At 50.5% G+C, this 16,969-nt stretch overlaps 2 protein-coding genes and 3 non-coding genes across 6 annotated transcripts in view; 2 read left to right on the plus strand and 3 right to left on the minus strand.

Moving 5' to 3' along the window:
* SNX6 (sorting nexin 6) overlaps positions 1 to 2,166 on the plus strand; it is a 55,016-nt gene extending 52,850 nt beyond the window's left edge. For both annotated transcript variants that reach the window (XM_067737734.1, XM_067737743.1), the window contains one exon: positions 472 to 2,166. In XM_067737734.1, coding sequence (XP_067593835.1) covers positions 472 to 525 — 54 coding nt within the window. In that variant the 3' untranslated portion in view covers positions 526 to 2,166. The remainder of the gene's footprint in view (positions 1 to 471) is intronic.
* Positions 2,167 to 4,530: 2,364 nt separating this feature from the next.
* LOC137207176 (U1 spliceosomal RNA) lies at positions 4,531 to 4,694 on the minus strand. Its single transcript, XR_010934966.1, has one exon. It is a non-coding gene; the product is annotated as a U1 spliceosomal RNA (small nuclear RNA).
* A 4,411-nt stretch (positions 4,695 to 9,105) lies between these two features.
* Positions 9,106 to 14,698, minus strand: LOC137216160 (uncharacterized). The gene is made up of 3 exons (XM_067722373.1): positions 14,536 to 14,698; positions 13,976 to 14,182; positions 9,106 to 11,401 (listed from the first exon to the last, which is right to left on the minus strand). The coding sequence occupies exons 1-3, from the start codon at positions 14,696 to 14,698 to the stop codon at positions 10,596 to 10,598; spliced, it is 1,176 nt and encodes a 391-aa protein (XP_067578474.1). The 3' UTR covers positions 9,106 to 10,595.
* LOC137208208 (U1 spliceosomal RNA) lies at positions 10,923 to 11,086 on the plus strand. The gene has a single exon (XR_010935538.1). It is a non-coding gene; the product is annotated as a U1 spliceosomal RNA (small nuclear RNA).
* A 1,219-nt stretch (positions 14,699 to 15,917) lies between the features above and the next one.
* Positions 15,918 to 16,007, minus strand: TRNAY-GUA (transfer RNA tyrosine (anticodon GUA)). The gene is given in 2 exon segments: positions 15,918 to 15,953; positions 15,971 to 16,007. It is a non-coding gene; the product is annotated as a tRNA-Tyr (tRNA).
* Positions 16,008 to 16,969: the final 962 nt, after the last annotated feature.

A 16,969-nucleotide genomic window follows, 5' to 3' on the forward strand; every position in this document is an offset into this window, starting at 1 on the left:
CTTTATATGTCTCTAAATGTGGGTACCAGTTCACATGTTTTACAAATGGACATTTAGGTATGAATTTTATAGAATACTTCTGTATGTAATCTTACTGTTTTTATAAGTGCTATAAATCTAATGCTATATTTTAATGGCTAAAGGAATGTGATAAGAACCTGTCTTACAATCAGAACATACTCAGTGGTTTAATCTGCATACAAAGGGCATATTTTATAACCCTCACTAGAGCATGCCAAATATTAATATTGGTCTAGACGGAAATTTACTGAACAATCTGGTATGTGGAAAATACTGTGCATGGAACAAATTCTGTAATTTTACGTCTTTAAACATTTATTTGTATATAATAAATGACTTTTCAAAATTCTGGTATCTTAAATGTAAAGTTACTTGATTTCTAATACTGTATATTTTCAGTAAGAGTCTTTCACACTGTTTGAACTTCATTTATTTTCCCTCCCTTTTTAGGGTAACCTACAGTTGCTGCAGAACTGCCTGGCAGTGTTAAATGGAGACACATAAGCCACACTCTGCCTTCCAGTTAAAAAGGGCTGCCTTCCGTCAGATTTTATTTTTTTTCTTAATGATGCTAGACATTTACTGCTCACTGGAAACAAAAGAAACAGCTGACAAAGTGCATCTACTCTCCCTTTTTCTGAGAAACAATGGCGTGGTGCCGCCCTCGGGTGCTGTGGGCTGCATGATGGGACCTGCGCGCTTGCGCCTGCGCCGCGGACAGTTGATGATCATCGCGCCCTCCTCCTCTTCAGAAGCCCAAAGTACTGCCTTTTTTAAAGTAGCCTCTAGAACTGTGCTTATTTTATGAATAGTATTCCTTATGGCTGCTAATCTTATTTACTTTTAAGTAATTTCTGAAGTTTAACCCTTTCAAAATACATTGTGTAAACAAGATAAGGATTGCCGTTACCTTTTTTTGAATTTTGTTTTAAAAAAGCATTGTACACCACCTTAGTTCTTGTATCCTGGTAAAGCATCTTAATGAGACTTATTTTTAATTAATGAACGTTTCTTAGAAGTTTTGGGACAGACTTTACGTAATCTTTATAAGTATGATTTCTGAAGAAAAGCAAATGCATTAGTATGTTTGCCTTAAACTTGTAGACTAAACGAACTATTGTCAAATAAACAGTGATAACAGTAATAGTTTTTAACTCTGGTCACTCTAAAATTTGGAGTAGCTATAGTCTACTCCTATATTATGCTTTTACAATGCAGGTCTTAGTTTTTCTTTTTTCTTATTTCTTTTAAAATGGCATATCGAACCAAGTTCACCACTTTACAAAAGAATGAACTGCTTCTCTGTGTGCTTTTAGCACTTCTTATAAAATGGAATTGGGCAGAGACAGGTTAGAGACAGCTGTTTCTAAAACAGGAACAGAGTATGGTCTGTTGTGCTCTCCAGGATTCCACCCCTAGTTCAGCTAATTAACCGTGCAACATACACCAGTGTATAGACTGGTATGTAGAGAGAAAGAGGAGTGCTATAGGGAGCAGCACTTGTCAGTGGGGGAAAAGCTGGAATATTTGGAATAAAAGTTGCAGTACAAAATGGATACTGTCAGTATCTACATTACAGATATTTGGCCTTTCTAATGTGAACGAACATTGTTATTTCTAGTTTAAAATTAGATTGCGTGGTTGGATTTTTCCACACACTCTGTTTCCCATGTGGAAACCACAGGCATCTGAGTTGGTCACCCTTCCACCGCGTTCCTAGTTTGTTTTCCCAAACCGTTTTTAAGAACACCTACCTGGTTCTCAGGACTAGTCGCTATGATTCCAGCCTTTTCTGCTGCATGGCTCTTGCCTCACTGGTGTGCTGGGTCAGTGTTTCTCTCTTATTGACGTTCCTCAGTGCGTTTGAACTGTTGATGTTTGTGTTGCCTGAGAGATTGTTTTGTCCTCCATGTCCCCTTCACTGGTGAGAATATGCCCCTGCGATGCCCACCAGTGGGTGAACGTGGGGTGGAGGGCCGTAGCTTCTGGATTCGGGAACAGTCCCTTCAGTGGCTGCCCTTGTGGCCTCAGACCACAAGGTTCACTCGACCTGTCTGCCTATTTCTCTACCATAAAAGACAATTATTGACCTACCTCACAGGGGTGTTGTGAGGATTAATAAATGTTGGTACAGTGCTTTGGAAATGTGAAGATGCTGTGTAAATGCTAAAAAAATAGCAAGTTCAGAGCAAAAAGCTACACAAGTTTTCACACATCCGTCAGCTAATGTGTTTCTACCGAGGTGGCCTTTTTCTGGGAAAGAAGTACAGTGGAAAGTACATCCCTTGGCCCTTTGGTTTACTGACGGGGTGGGCGTAGACAGGAAGCAGCAATTGTGGGCTGCACATGAGCGTGGGGAGGTGAGGGGTGCTTACTAGACACATGTATTAATGAGTTGATGACTGTCCGAGGGTCTTCTCACTAACAAAACGTACAGAGAAGGGAAAGAATGTATGTTACTCCGTCGAGGTCATACGGGAGAGATTTACTTTGTAGGTCCAGAACAATTGAAAGGTTTATTCCATAGCTCACTGCTAGTCCCTGATAAAAGTAGCCAGCGCTGGTGAGTTGTGGCATTCATAAAACTTCTTAACCGTCTCCTGCCTGAGGGCCGCAAAGGTGCGACGGGAAGACGCCTAGTGGCAGAGACAAGGCAGCAAGGGGCAGTCTGGGGTTTCCCTCGGATGGTGCTTTATGCTCTGCAACCCCGGCTGTGGGAATGGCCTGGGGAGACAACGTTGGTTGCAACGCTGGTTGCGGTGGGAAGCAAGGGACTGAGGGATTCGGAGTTTATGCGGTGAGAGTGGAGGATGGCAGGAGAGGAAATTTGTGAGAAAAAAGAAAGTGTGTCAAGCCTACCTGTATGTCAGTGAGGCACCAACCGGGTGACAAAAGTGTATACAATATTATTAATGTTCCGTAGTAAAACTATGTTAGGTTGAGGTCAAAATGATGTTTCTCTTCCGCTGGGGAGGCGGGGGTGGGGGTGGGGTTCAAAAGGAAAACTGCTGAGAAGCGCATAGCTATTCAATACTGTAAAAAGAAGAAGTGAGGGTCTTCCCTGCTGGCGCAGCGGTTAGGAATCCGCCAGCCAATGCAGGGGACACGGGTTCGAGGCCTGGACCGGGAAGCTCGCACCTGCTGCGGAGCAACTAAGCCCGAGCGCCACAACTACGGAGCCCGCGCGCCTAGAGCCGGTGCTGCCCAACAAGAGAAGCCACCGCAGAGAGAAGCCCCCGCTCGCCGCAACTAGAGAAAGCCCGGGTGCAGCAACGAAGACCCGACGCAGCCAAAAATAACTGAATTTATAAAATATAAAATAATAAGTGAAATTCTGTGTTTCGCTGCTGCTGGATAGAAGAGTATCAGTGTCAGTTTCAGCTCACCAACCCTCGGCTAGCACATATCCGGTGACATTATAGAAAGAGCGGAGCCTGGGTTCGAGCCCTGGTCGGGGAAGATCCCACGTGCCACGGAGCAACTAAGCCCGTGCGCCGTAACGACTGAGCCTGCGCTCTGGAGCCCATGGGCCTAGAGCCCATGCTCCGCAACACGAGAAACCACTGCAATGAGGAGCCCCCGCTCCTCACAACTAGAGAAGGCTTGCGCGCAACAACGAAGACCCAACGCAGCGAAAAAAGAATAACAAATATCTATAAACTCAGTTTTATAGATTAGATACGTACAGGAAATTGGTGGTTGCCAAAGGTGGAGACGGTGGGAGGTTGCTAAAATTTGGGGTAGGGCATGTGAAAAGGTACAAATCTCACTCATAAGTCATGAGGACATACTACACAGCATGATAACTAAGATTAAAAAATAAATTAAAAAATAAACCTACAAAACACAGAGGGGAGCACAAACGCAATCCCGCACTGCCATAAATCATGCAGTTCCGTTTCTCACACTTGGGGAAATCACCACGGTCAACATCCGCAGAACGACGAATAAGCTTCGTTCTGGGTGTGACCACTCGTACCTCGAGTCAAAGCGAAAACTTGCTGAGAAAGTCTGGGTTCGTGTTCTTAAGCCTGAGACCAGTGACCTTTTACACGTTATGTGTGTATGCGTATACATATTTGTATGCGTGGGTCTTTGACCATGCCCCTCGGCTAGCGCAACCCTAGTTTCCCGACCGGAAGCTGAAAACAGGTCTAGAGCAGTTAACCACTGGGTCCTCAGGGACTACCAAACGCAGGCTCAGACTGCTTCTGAGAAACCACAATAAACATGAAGAGCATGAACGACAAAAAAGCGTTAGGTGGTTGCAGTTAACAGCCAAGAAGCAGACTGTCAAGCTCTACTTTAGTACGCGGCTCAGCACACTGCAGCTTCCCCACAACCTCAGAGCGAATAATTTCAGGGCAGCGAAACAACCATCTCACAGAACTCACAGCTGCACGCAAGCCCTGCACTAAACCCCCAAGAGAAAGTACGCGAGCGCACGCGAAGAATCACTTACTCGTTGACAGACACTAGGTACTTCTACTATTCAACAAACACAAACATCAGGGGAAAGCGCGAACGCAGTCCCCCACTACCACAAATTATGCAGTCGAGTTTCCCACATTTGGGGAAATCGCAGGGGTCAGCACATCCGGAGTGCAATGGATAGGCCTCGCCCTGGGAAAACCACCTTCGTGATCATGGTATCTCCCCTGCCAGGTAAGTATGAGTTGCTATGCTCGTCTCGTCCCACACCCTCGCGATCGCCCACCTCTTCACGCACGCTCACTTCCCTCACGCCCTCTCCGCGCCCTCCGCCCCTGCATGCCCCTCGCTCCGGGCTCGCCCACCCCGGGAACAACCTCGCGAGTCCTCGGCTGTCCACACGCAGGACGCGGAAGCCCAGCCGGAGTGGGACCAGCAGCCTCCGCGCGCCTCGCTATCTGCATATGCCACGCCCCTCTCCGGAAGTCCCGCGCCTCTAGTCTTTCCCCAAGCCGGTTGAGGACAGCGGGGAGAACGCAGGAGGGATCTGCTCAGAGCCTTCGACTAAAAATGAACATTAGGTTCTTGTTTCAAGTTACATTGAGGGGTTTCACTTTTCGCACCGTCTATGTCTAACCTTTTCCCCATTGGGAAATCGCTATGTTTGGGGGCACTTAGCCCTCAGGCGGCTTTCTAGTCTGTTACTTTCTCTTTGGCTTGTGTGGCCTCGAGGAGCTTAGGGCAGGTTTCCTTGACCTCCAGGTTTCTCTAGATAGGACCCAGGCGGAGTGGGACCAGCAGCTTCTGTGCGCCTCCTCATCTACACACGCCACGCCCCTGCCGGGACCTTTTCGGCGTCCCGTTCTTTCCCGCGGGAGATACGGACCTACTAATTCCCGGCCGAGATGCGCCGGTGTCTCCGGAGGGAGGGCGTGGGCGAGCGGCGACGAGTCGGGACCTGGAGGCGGGACCCGGGAAGACAGGAGCTCGCGGCGCCTGGCGCCCTGCAGTTCAGGAGCAGGTCGGAGCTCGGGTGTGGTCTCACCTTCCTTTCAGTGAAAATGACACGGAACACAATGTCAATCAAATGTTAAATAGTAAGATCAGAGTTTCGTCATCAGTTTAACATGAAATTGTTTGAGTCCTCATCCATGATCTTTCGTTCAGATTATGCAGTAATCGAATCCTGCAACAGCAAAGAAAAACGAACAGAGACTATCAGGGCAAAGCGTTCCTGCAAGGGGTAGATGTGTGGGCCGGGAACGGGTGTTGAATGGTTTCCGAAAATCGAATGCACGGACGGAATTGTCCCGTTTTCGTCCTGAGGGACTAGGCTGCCTCTTTCAGCCGCCCGGATTTGTCTTTTCCTCTTCCATACGTGAAGATTCTTTCTCGAGATCAAGTGGATCCTCCCCAGACGTGAACAAAACGATTCAAGTATTGTGTGTCGACTTCCAGTGGACCTTGTGCTGCATTATACTACTGTGGTCGGTGCTACGGAGCAAAGCGAGGCTAGACACAGGACTGGAGACTATAGGGTCAGGGAAGGTTTCCTGAGGTCCTAACTGCGAAAAGATCAGAGCAAACGTATTGTAGCACCCTTTTTTCTTTTTCTTTTTTTCTTTTTTGGCTGCGCCGTGGGGCATGAGGGATCTTAAGTTCCCCAACCAGGGATGGAACCCACGCCCAGCTGCAGTGGAAGCGCGGAGGCTTAACCACACCACTGGACCGCCAGGGAAGTCCCAAGCACCCATTTTTGATTACTGGTTGTCTCAGGAAGTTTCCTTTCTTAGTGTGTGTTTCCTAAAAATAGAGCATTTTCTTATCTAAACCCAGGATAATTATAAAAATCAAGAAATTAGCATGGATGCAATATTATTATTTACTCTATAAACATTATTCCATTTCTATCAATTGTCTCAGGAATGTCCTTTATAGCAAAGGAAAATTCAAAATCACATGTTGCATTCTGTATCCTATCTCTTTAACCAATTTTAATCTGAAATAATCCCCAGGCCCATCGTTTTATTTCATTATGCAGGCATTTTTGAAAATTACAGGCCAGTTATTTTGTAGAATAGCCTTGGTTTTTAAGTTGTCCTGTATTTCCTCATAATTACGTTCAAGTGTGCTTTTTTTTTTTTTTTTTTGCGGTACGCGGGCCTCTCACTGTTGTGGCCTCTCCCGCTGCGGAGCACAGGCTCCGGACGCGCAGGCCCAGCGGCCATGGCTCACGGGCCCAGCCGCTCCGCGGCATGTGGGATCTTCCCAGACGGGGGCACGAAGCCGTGTCCCCTGCATCGGCAGGCGGACTCTCAACCACTGCGCCACCAGGGAAGCCCCTCGAGTGTGCATTTTTGACACGTAGACGACATAAATGGTACTGTATCTGTTTACATGTTGACTTATGTCCCTCCCCCCCCTCAAAAAAATGCTGAAATCCTAACCCCTGGTACCTATGAATGGGACCTTATTTGGAAATAGAATCTTTGCACATACAATCAAGTTAAGGTGAGGTCAGTAGAGTGGGCCCTAATCCAATATGAATATTGTCCTTATAAGAGGAAAATGCCATGTAAGGACAGAGACACGTAGGGATAACGCCATGTGATGACAAAGCACAGATTGGACTGATGTAGCTGCAAGTTAAGGATCGACTGTCACCACTAGAAGCGAGGAAGAAGCAAGGAAAGATTCTACCCAGACTCTCAGAGGGAGCATGGCCCTGCTGACTCCTTGAGTTTGGACTTGTAGCTTCCAGAACTGTGAGAGAATAAATTTCTGTTGTTTTAAACCACCCAGATTGTGGTACTTTATTATGACAGCCCTATCAAATTAATCCAGTGTCCTCCTCTGGGCATCACACTGCAGGCACGTGAAGTCAGTTTGTTCAGTTATTGGTGGTGTTAACATTGATTACTTGGTTAAGGTGGTGTATCAGTTATCCAGTGCCGTGTAACAAACTACCCTAAAACTTAGTGATTTAAAATAGTGACCACGTGATTTGCTCACCATTCTTTGTGTCAGCAACCGCAGCTGGGCTGAGCCGGGCAGTTCTGCGGCTCTGATGTAGGACCACTCGTGCAGCTGCAGTCAGCTTGTGGGACACTGGGGCGGGTCAGTCTGAGGGCCCTCAGTTGACATGATTCATCTTCACTCCCGTAATTTCATCCTCCAGTAGGCTAAGTCAGGCTTCTTCTCATGGTGGTCTCAGGACAGCAAGTGAGAGCGACTCCCAACGAGCAACTGTTTTTCAGTCTTCTGCTTCCATCGCATTTACTAATGTTCCATTAGCCAAAGCAAGTCACGTAGCCAAGCCCAGAGTCAACATGGGAGGGTGCTGCAGAAGAACATGGTACCGGGGCCAGTATTGTAACCCTCTGCCACTGGGGGTGCTCACCAGGTCTGCCCCTTGTAATTATTAAGTAATTTGTGTGGAGATAATTGAGGATATGTAAATATCCGTTACAAAACCTTAACGCAATAGTTTTTAGTATCCACTGTTGACTTGCATTATGGTTGCCAAATGTTGATTTTCTAATTCTGTCATTCATTCTACATTTCTTAGTTGGCATTCTGTTGTAAGGAAGAATTTTCCTTCCTTCCCTATGTAATCAACATGAACTCGTGGTTGTGTTTAGTTGTTTATAATCCATGACTGTTTCCGTTTATTTTGATGTTCGGTTGTTCTCATACTGGGCCTATGAAAGACCCTTCAGGTTGGCTACTGTGTCCTTCTGACACGTCCATATAATTTTTGGAGCATTTTCTGGCACAAGATAGTCCAGGCTCATCTTGTACCTTCCCTGACTCCTGAAAATCATCTGTTTCTCCAAAGAGCCCTGGTTCTTTTTAGTGGAGAATGACATTTAGAAAGCAAGATCAGGACAGTGGGTTTCCCTACACATGTCTATATCTATTAAAAATAATGGGCCCGGGAGTAAAGACGCATACATAGACACTGGACTCGAGGACACGGGGAGGGGGAGGGTAAGCTGGGACGAAGTGAGAGAGTGGCATGGACATATATACACAACCAAATGTAAAATAAATAGCTAGTGGGAAGCAGCCGCATAGCACAGGGAGATCAGCTCGGTGCTTTGTGTCCACCTAGAGGGGTGGGATAGGGAGGGTGGGAGGGAGACGCAAGAGGGAGGAGATATGGGGATATATGTATATGTATAGCTGATTCACTTCGTTATACAGCAGAAACTAACACACCACTGTAAAGCAACTATACTCCAATAAAGATGTTTAAAAAAAAGGGGGGGGGGGTGGCCAGGTACTTCCCTCGTGGCACAGTGGTCAAGAATCCGCCTGCCAATGCAGGGGACACGGGCTCGAGTCCTGGTCCGGGAAGATCCCACATGCCTCGCAGCGACTAAGCTCTTGCGCCACACCTACTGAGCCTGCGCTCTAGAGCCCGCGAGCCACAACTAACTGAGCCCGCGAGCCGCAACTACTGGGCCCGCGTGCCACAACTACTAAAGCCTGCGTGCCACAACTACTGAAGCCCGCGCGCTTAGAGCCAGTGCTCCACAACAAGAGAAGGCACGGCGATGAGAAGCCCGCTCACCTCAATGAAGAGTAGCCCCCGCTCTCGCCACAGCTAGAGAAAGCCGGCGCGCAGCAACGAAGACCCAATGCAGCCAAAACTAAATTGATTAATTTAAAAAAAATAATAATGGGCCTATACTGATATCTTCAATTCCAATTTTCAACTTAACACCACATGGTTCCTCCTCGCCCTCCGCCATTCTGTATTTGTATCTCCTCTCTTCAACAGTGAGAACCTTGACTCCCAGCCTCCATTTACTCATTAGCTCAATCCTACAATACAACAGCATTGGTACAAAACTGTTACAACCACATAGCTATGAAATACCAACCTACTAGTATTTGCAGTAGAGTTGAAAACGGTTAGAGTTGAAAACGGTTGTCTTTAGAGTTGAAAACGGTTATGGTCAATGTACTGTGTTCAAAAGTCATTTCGGTTGGTTATTTCTACTCCAGTGTGGTTACACTAGTCATCTGAGATACAGTTAGGTTAATTTGTACTTACCTCCAATTTTAGGGTCTTTTCCCCCTGTATTTTTTTAAAAATGTCATTTATCTTTGGCTGCGCTGGGTCTTTGTCCCTGCGCGTGGGCTTTCTCCCGTTGCGGCAAGCGGGGGCTACTGTTCGTTGTGGTGCGCGGGCTTCTCATTGCGGTGGCTTCTCTTGTTGCGGAGCCCTGGCTCTGAGCGGGCGGGCTTCAGTAGTTGTGGCTCGCGGCCTCTAGAGCGCAGGCTCAGAAGTTGCGGCGCACGGGCGTAGTTGCTCCGCGCGGCCTGTGGGATCTTCCCGGACCTAGGGCTCGAACCCGTGTCCCCTGCATTGGCAGGAGGATTCTTAACCATCGCGCCACCAGGGAAGTCCTCCCCCTGTATTTTTTTTTTAAGCAGCAGTTTTTCTTTCTTTCCTTCTTCCTTCCTTCCTTGATTTTGGCTGTGCCGGATCTTAGTTGCGGCACGTGGGATCTTTAGTTGTGGCCTGTGGGATCTTTAGTTGCGGCATGTGAACCCTTAGTTGCGGCACGCATGCAGGGTCTAGTTCCGTGACCAGGAACCGAACCCCGGCCCCCTGCATTGGAAGTGCGGAGTCTTTCCCATTGGACCACGAGGGAAGTCCCTCCCCCTGTGTTTTAAAAACATATCCAAAATGTTAACAGAGATCCCCAAATAATTACATAGAAAGGTACGCTCAGAAAACTGTCACTCTCTCCTTGCACTCACCCATATAGGCAATTTCATCAGTTCCGGTTTAACACTCCTGGGTTTCTTTTTGACAGACGGTGTATAATTTTCTTTTTTTTCACATTTTTCATAGACAAAGGGTAGCATACTACATATATGCGTGCACTTTATTTTTTTCACTTAACATCGTCAATGCGTCCTATCTAGAGAAACCTGGAGGTCTAGGAAACCTGCCCTAAAGCTCCTCGAGGCCACACAAGCCAAAGAGAAAGTAACAGACTAGAAAGCCGCCTGAGGGCTAAGTGCCCCCAAACATAGCGATTTCCCAATGGGGAAAAGGTTAGACATAGACGGTGCGAAAAGTGAAACCCCTCAATGTAACTTGAAACAAGAACCTAATGTTCATTTTAAGTCGAAGGCTCTGAGCAGATCCCTCCTGCGTTCTCGCCGCTGTCCTCAGCGGGCTTGGGGAAAGCTGAGAGGCGCGGGACTTCCGGAGAGGGGCGTGGCATATGCAGATAGCGAGGCGCGCGGAGGCTGCTGGTCCCACTCCGGCTGGGCTTCCGCGTCCTGCGTGTGGGCAGCCGAGGACTCGCGAGGTTGTTCCCGGGGTGGGCGAGCCCGGAGCGAGGGGCATGCAGGGGCGGAGGGCGCGAAGAGGGCGTGAGGGAAGTGAGCGTGCGTGAAGAGGTGGGCGATCGCGAGGGTGTGGGACGAGGCGAGCACAGCAACTCATACTTACCTGGCAGGGGAGATACCATGATCACGAAGGTGGTTTTCCCAGGGCGAGGCTTATCCATTGCACTCCGGATGTGCTGACCCCTGCGATTTCCCCAAATGTGGGAAACTCGACTGCATAATTTGTGGTAGTGGGGGACTGCGTTCGCGCTTTCCCCTGGTGTTTGACTTGGTAAACAAATAGACGACGATTTCGGTAGTGTCCCTATGGAGTCAACTTTCGGTTGTTGAGTGTCGATACGTGCTGCTTGTGCTGTGGTATTTTCTCCTGCCTGACTGCTGTGTTGTGGAGTTCCCGGTAGTTCGTCATGGCCAGTGAACGCACAACGTGTCTTGCTTCGCTCGTCTGAACCGGTTTTTCTTCGTCGCTTAAAATCATGTCTTGGTTGCCGGTTCCGTGTGGCGCTTACCAGCAACGTCCGCGTTGCCAGGTAGCGGAATACAGAAATCAACGTCTGTGAAGAAAAGGCAGTGCCTGCAAAAACAATCGTTTGCCCCAGTGTGAGTGAAACCGGCGGCTATCGTGCTAGCAAAAATCAGCTGACAACACACACTATGTAGGCCGGTATCGTATAGAATCCCGAACATAATGTAACTTGACTTTTGAAATAGCAGTAGAACCACAGGCACAGGAAACAAAGCTCTGGAGAAAGCCAAGTCAGGAGTACGGGGTTGATTGAATACGGCATGCTATATATAAAATAACAGAAGTTACCTGTGAAGAACATTCAACTTCTATACGGCATCCTGAAATAACGTATAATGAAAAACAACCCGAAGTTCTACTACACCTCGAACTGGCACAGTATTGTGAACACTTAGTTTAATAAGTAAAAGTTTTTAAAAAGAAGTATGGAGGCAACTCCCTGCCTGTCCGTGGTTAGGACCCCGTGTTTCCACTACCACGGCCCTCGGTTCAATCCCTGGTCAGGAAACTGAGATTCCCGAAGCTTACGGGTTTAGCGAAAAAAACCCTAGATATGTATTTGCATGTTATATATACAACACCTGCATAAACACACACGCGTACACATATATGTAACTTATTGATCTCAGGCTTCAGAACAAAAAACGAGTGGAAACTGTTCTCCAGCAGGTCCTGAGTGCAGGTAAGATGAAAAATACAGTGTCCTTCGTACAGAAAAATCACGGAACACTCCCTGTTCAGCTTCATCAGCAACGTCTCTGAACCCCATTTGCGTGAGTCCTAGGGTGAGAGCTACTAAGGACAGAACCAAAAACCCAAACGGAGCCCCTGAGCCCTGGGAGAGGGCGCACCAGGCCACGCCCTCAGCCTCCAACCTAGCCTCTTTCAGTTCCTTATCACTTTAGGAGAATGGGAGCATTTTTGCAGATAGCAGAAAAAATGCAAGTCAAGTGTGTAAGCACCTTATTTTTCTCACATACCTGCCCCTTCTCTTCATGTACGGCTTCTGCTGATTGAAGCTGTAGGGGAGGCAAAACTTTACTTTTTACCCTTTGAGGCTCTCTGGCAGGGCCTGAGTATTAATGGATGTAAAACAGGAGGGGGGCACTTCCCTGAGGGTGCAGGGATTAAGAATCCGCCTGCCAATGCAGGGGACACGGATTCGAGCCCTGGCCGGGGCAGATCCCCACATGCCGCGGAGCAACTACGCCCGTGCGTCGCAACTACTGAGCCTGCGCTCTAGAGCCCACGAGCCACAACAACTGAGCCCGCGCGCCTAGAGCCCGTGCTCTGCAACAAGAGAAGCCACCGCAATGAGAAGCCCGCACACCGCAACGAAGACTAGCCCCGGGTCGCCGCAACTCGAGAAAGCTCGTGCACAGCGATTAATTAAAAAAAAAAAAAAATTTTTTTTTAAACAGGAGGAAAACATGCAGATTTTTACATGTATGTAGATGAAAACCCAAATTAAGTGGGTCTCCGAGGAACCCTGGTTCCTTTTTTTTTTTAAATAAATTTTACTTTTGTCTGCGTTGGGTTTTCGTTGCGGCGCGCGGGCTTCGCATTGCAGTGGCTTCTCTTATTGCGGAGCACGGCGCGCAGGCTTCAGTAGTTGTGGCGCTACGGGCTTAGTGGCTCCGCGGCATACGGGATCTGCCCGGGCCAGGGCTCGAACCCATGTCCCCTGCATTAGCAAGCGGATTCTTAACCACTGCGCCACCAGGGAAGCCCGCCCTGGTTCCTTTTATTGGCCCTGGTTCCTTTTGTTGGAGAATGATACTGAGAGACCAAAATCTGGTGTGTCATTGCTGTTAGGCCCTGTACCTATTTTACTCAGTGGATTATATTCCGTTATTATCATTACCTTGATTTGGCAGTGGGAACGCTTTCCAATTGGCTCTTGTGTGCTTGACATGCCACCGAATCAGTCACTGTACATTCCTTTACTTTTGGGCACAGTTGCATGTTCCAGGCTTGTATTTTCCCCACCTAAGAGCCTCGCCTCCCCTGGGGGCTGATATGCCCCTCCGCCCTCCTGCCCACAATGACTTTCTGTCGCAGTGAGGCTTACTGCGGAGCGATGGAGAAGGACCATCAGGTTTCTCAGGAGAGAGCACATCCGGGGCTCCACAAGGCCCATGGATATCCAGCCTCGGCTCCCCTCCTTCGCCCACCTACCCCGATTCCTTTGGCAGAGGCGGCTGCTTCCTGAAAGAGGTCAAGGTTCTGTGGACTTCCTGGAGAGGCACTGGAGTCCAGAGGGAGGGGCAGAGGGCACAGGTGTCCAGGTTGGACTCCTTACAAACGTTTCTGATCCCACCTGGTGTGTGCCCACCGCCCAAGACCGCTAACCCACCCAGCAAAAGTCCCACAGAGGCACGGCAAGCCACACCAAAGTGGCCTTCCCTCAGCTGGGTGTGTCGCCGCTCTCTGACCGGGCAGCAGGCACCTCTGCCCCTCGGAGGGTGAGGGGCAGTGCCTCAGAGGTCCCCTGCTACTATTCTCTGTGACACCCAGACAAGAAGAGTTGGCCGTGCTGAGACTCACACTCCCCTGTGCCGGTCACCCAAACCCACGCACCCCGCCCACTCCCCCAAAGCCAGGTTCCCAAGGGTTCCACACCTCCACATCCCGTCGGGGGTATATCCAACGAAGGCCTGAGGTTCTCTCTTTGGTCCTCATCCGCTGGTCTCTGCAGATGGTGACATTTGAGGCTGAGGTCTTTCTGTAGCTCCAGAGCAATAGACTCTTCCTGAAGGTCACCTGTCAGACTGCAGTGGCACGGCCTCCCAGGCCCACGGAGACTCCACAGACTCCAGGTCAGCCCCTCTTAGTTAGCAGTGGGACCGTGAGGAGGGCTGAGGCCGCAGCGGGGGGGCAACCGTAGGAGCTTGCCAGGAGAGGAAGACGGGTGGGGAAATGCAGTCTCCGGTTTGAGAGACAGAACCAGAACCGAAAAAGGGCTTGTGGGCTCAGGGGTCAGGGGAGGGCAGCGCTGGGCCCCTGAGGTTTCAGAGAGCCTCGCTCCCATCGGGGTTCTGCTGTGACTCCTCTCGGCGAGTCTACGGCGTTTCCTTTCCACAGGAAGGGAGGGGCAAGGACCACCCGCGGCGTTCTTCTCGGCACCCACACATCCCACCCCAACCAGGCTCTGTCCGCAAGGTGAAGCTGCTCCTTCTTGCTGAAAGCCCGGCCCATTTCCTCCTGGGTGCTCTCTGCTTGGGCCTCAGCAGCTTCCTCTTGGCCCCGCCAATTCAGCCTTAAGGACCCAATAAAGGTAGCCAGCTGGTCAGAAGCCACAGGCCAGTGGTTTGTGCAAGGAGGTGAGGTTGAGAGCCCCTCCATGATGGCAGCTCCCCACCTGCCCACCACCCCACCCTCCACCCTTCTGCTCCCTGCCATCAGCCCCCATTGCCCCTGGCTCTCAGGGCTCTCTGAGCTCTGCCTGTGCTTTTGCTGTCAATCTTCCTTTCTCTCTCTTTCTCCCGCCCCACCCCCTTTCTATCTATCTATCTATCTATCTATCTATCTATCTATCATCTAATCTATCTATCAAGCTATCTATCCATCTATCTATCTATCTACCTACCTATCATCTATCATCTATCTATATCCATCAGATGTAGCAGAAGAATGGGTGCGGGCGTTTTCCCACCCTTGTACAGAGTGTGAGCGATCTTTGCTCTTTCGGCGGGAACTCAACCCCTCCAGCGGCTACCAGGAATAGGTGCGAAGGCATATGAAAGCTGAGGTTTCCAGGGGGCCACACCACCCTCCTCCCCCTCAGACTGACAGGACACCTGAAAGGTTCTCATAGGCACTGTCAAGGCCCACTGAGAGCCCTGCTGCGTTTTGCTCCTGCCGGTGTCGGCTTCCGCGCAGGTACACAACTGTCAGTGTCTTGGAGGGTGGCAGAATGTGGCTTGGAAGATCTCGGGGTGGCAGTTCTGCCCCACAAATAGATTAAGACGGTTGGCAAGGTTCTCTGTCTCCCTGGGTCTGTACCTGTAGAGACCATGGGAAAGACAGGGAAGGAGAGAGAGAGGTTGGGAGATTGAAAGACTGTGACTGGGAGAGACAGAGACAGTGACCTTCCTTTGGGGGGCAGAGCTGGGGACTGAGCCCGGGAGTGAGAGGGGGTTTCCAGGAAGGGTGCCGTAGTTGTCCCTGACCATGTGATGGCCTGTGTGCTTGTCGGCCTCCAGGGCTTTGGGTGGGCAGCTCCTGCGTGCCCACCTGTTTGGCAGGGATGTGCGCGTGTCGAGCAGAGCGGGGGCGGTGGGTGAATAAAAGTGGAGAGGGCGCGGGCCGCGGTGGGGCCGGCGGGGCTGCGCGCTAAGGCGGGAGCAACCGGGCTGCGGGCGGGCGTGTGGCCTGCGGGCGGGAGGAAGGCGCAGGCGTGTTCCCTGGCCACGGCCCCCACGTGGCTGTGCGGGCGGCCCCCAAAGGCTTTCCCGCCTCTGGCCGGGGAGAGAGGATGCTGCGCGGCCTCAGGGCCTTGGGCGGGGCGTGGCCCCGGGGGAGGGGGTGTGCCCTTCACGAGGGCGCAAAAGCGACGGGCACCTCCTTCGAGCCGGAATCGAACCAGCGACCTAAGGATGTCCACACGTGTCGGCTCTACAGTCCTCCGCTCTACCAGCTGAGCTATCGAAGGGTGCGCGCCGCCAGGCCCGGGCCCTTAACTCTTTCTGGAAATGCCGGAGCACGGCACTGGGACGCCCGAGGTGAGACAGGCCCAGGGCTCTTTGGAGATGAGTTCGAACAGGCGAGGGCAAAAATGGGCTGAAACTTTCTTTTGCTGAAAGCAAGGCGAGACCGGACCCGAGCCCCGACCCACCCCTTCAACTGCGGGGCGCCGCGCGCCGCGAGCTCCCGTCTTCCCGGGTTCCCCCTCCAGGTGTCGATTCGTCGCCGCGCGCCCACGCTCCCCCGCCACGAGACACTCATTCCGGTGCCCCCCACGGGGAAGAACAGGGCCCTGGGAAGGTCGCGCTGGGGGCGTGGCGTATGTAGATGAGGAGGGGCGCAGAGGCTGCTGGTCCCACTCCGCCTGGGCCTCCGCGTCCTGCGTGTGGACACGCAGAGGCTGCCCGTTGTTCCCCGGGTGGCCGAAGCCGGGGCGAGGGGCGTGCAGCGGCGCAGGGCGCGGAGGCGGCGTGACCGAAGTGACCGTGCGTGTAGAGTGGGACAGGCTCTTAGGTATAGGCCGAGGAGGGATGGGGGAATTCTGGTAGCGGTGGTGTTTACACAGGGCCCGGAGTTCTTTAGTTAGCAGTATGTAATTTTTCGGGATGAAAATTCTTACGTTGTTCTCGGGCTGTTTTGACAGCTGCAGTTTTTCCAAATGTGAGAAAATTTAGTGAGTCGTTCCTGTTAGCCAGGACAAACGTTAAAGCTTTTCTCTGGTTTATTCTGTGTCTTTAAAACAAGTACATGTTTTTATGTATTGGGGCCTTGTACTACTACTGTGTTTTATAAATGCTGAGTCATTCGTGGCTGGAGGGGGAGAAGCTTTTTAACTATACTAATTTGTTTATCGTTTTTACAGTTTAAAATTGTAGGCCGGACTCGCCGTGCCGACTGTCAGCCTAAAGCTGGATCTGCTCTTCCGAGCCC

This window comes from Pseudorca crassidens, chromosome 1 (genome assembly GCF_039906515.1).
Source record: "Pseudorca crassidens isolate mPseCra1 chromosome 1, mPseCra1.hap1, whole genome shotgun sequence".
NCBI lineage: Eukaryota > Metazoa > Chordata > Mammalia > Artiodactyla > Delphinidae > Pseudorca > Pseudorca crassidens.

Excerpts from the sequence above, each read along its gene's own strand:
- LOC137216160 (XM_067722373.1), bottom strand. The coding sequence starts at position 14,698 with ATGGAGGGGCTCTCAACCTCACCTCCTTGCACAAACCACTGGCCTGTG. Across the intron at positions 14,183-14,535 it reads GGAAATGGGCCGGGCTTTCA|AGGGGCTGACCTGGAGTCTG; the intron begins GCAAGAAGGAGC and ends CTGCTAACTAAG. Across the intron at positions 11,402-13,975 it reads ACCCCCGACGGGATGTGGAG|GCACTGCCTTTTCTTCACAG; the intron begins GTGTGGAACCCT and ends TTGTTTTTGCAG.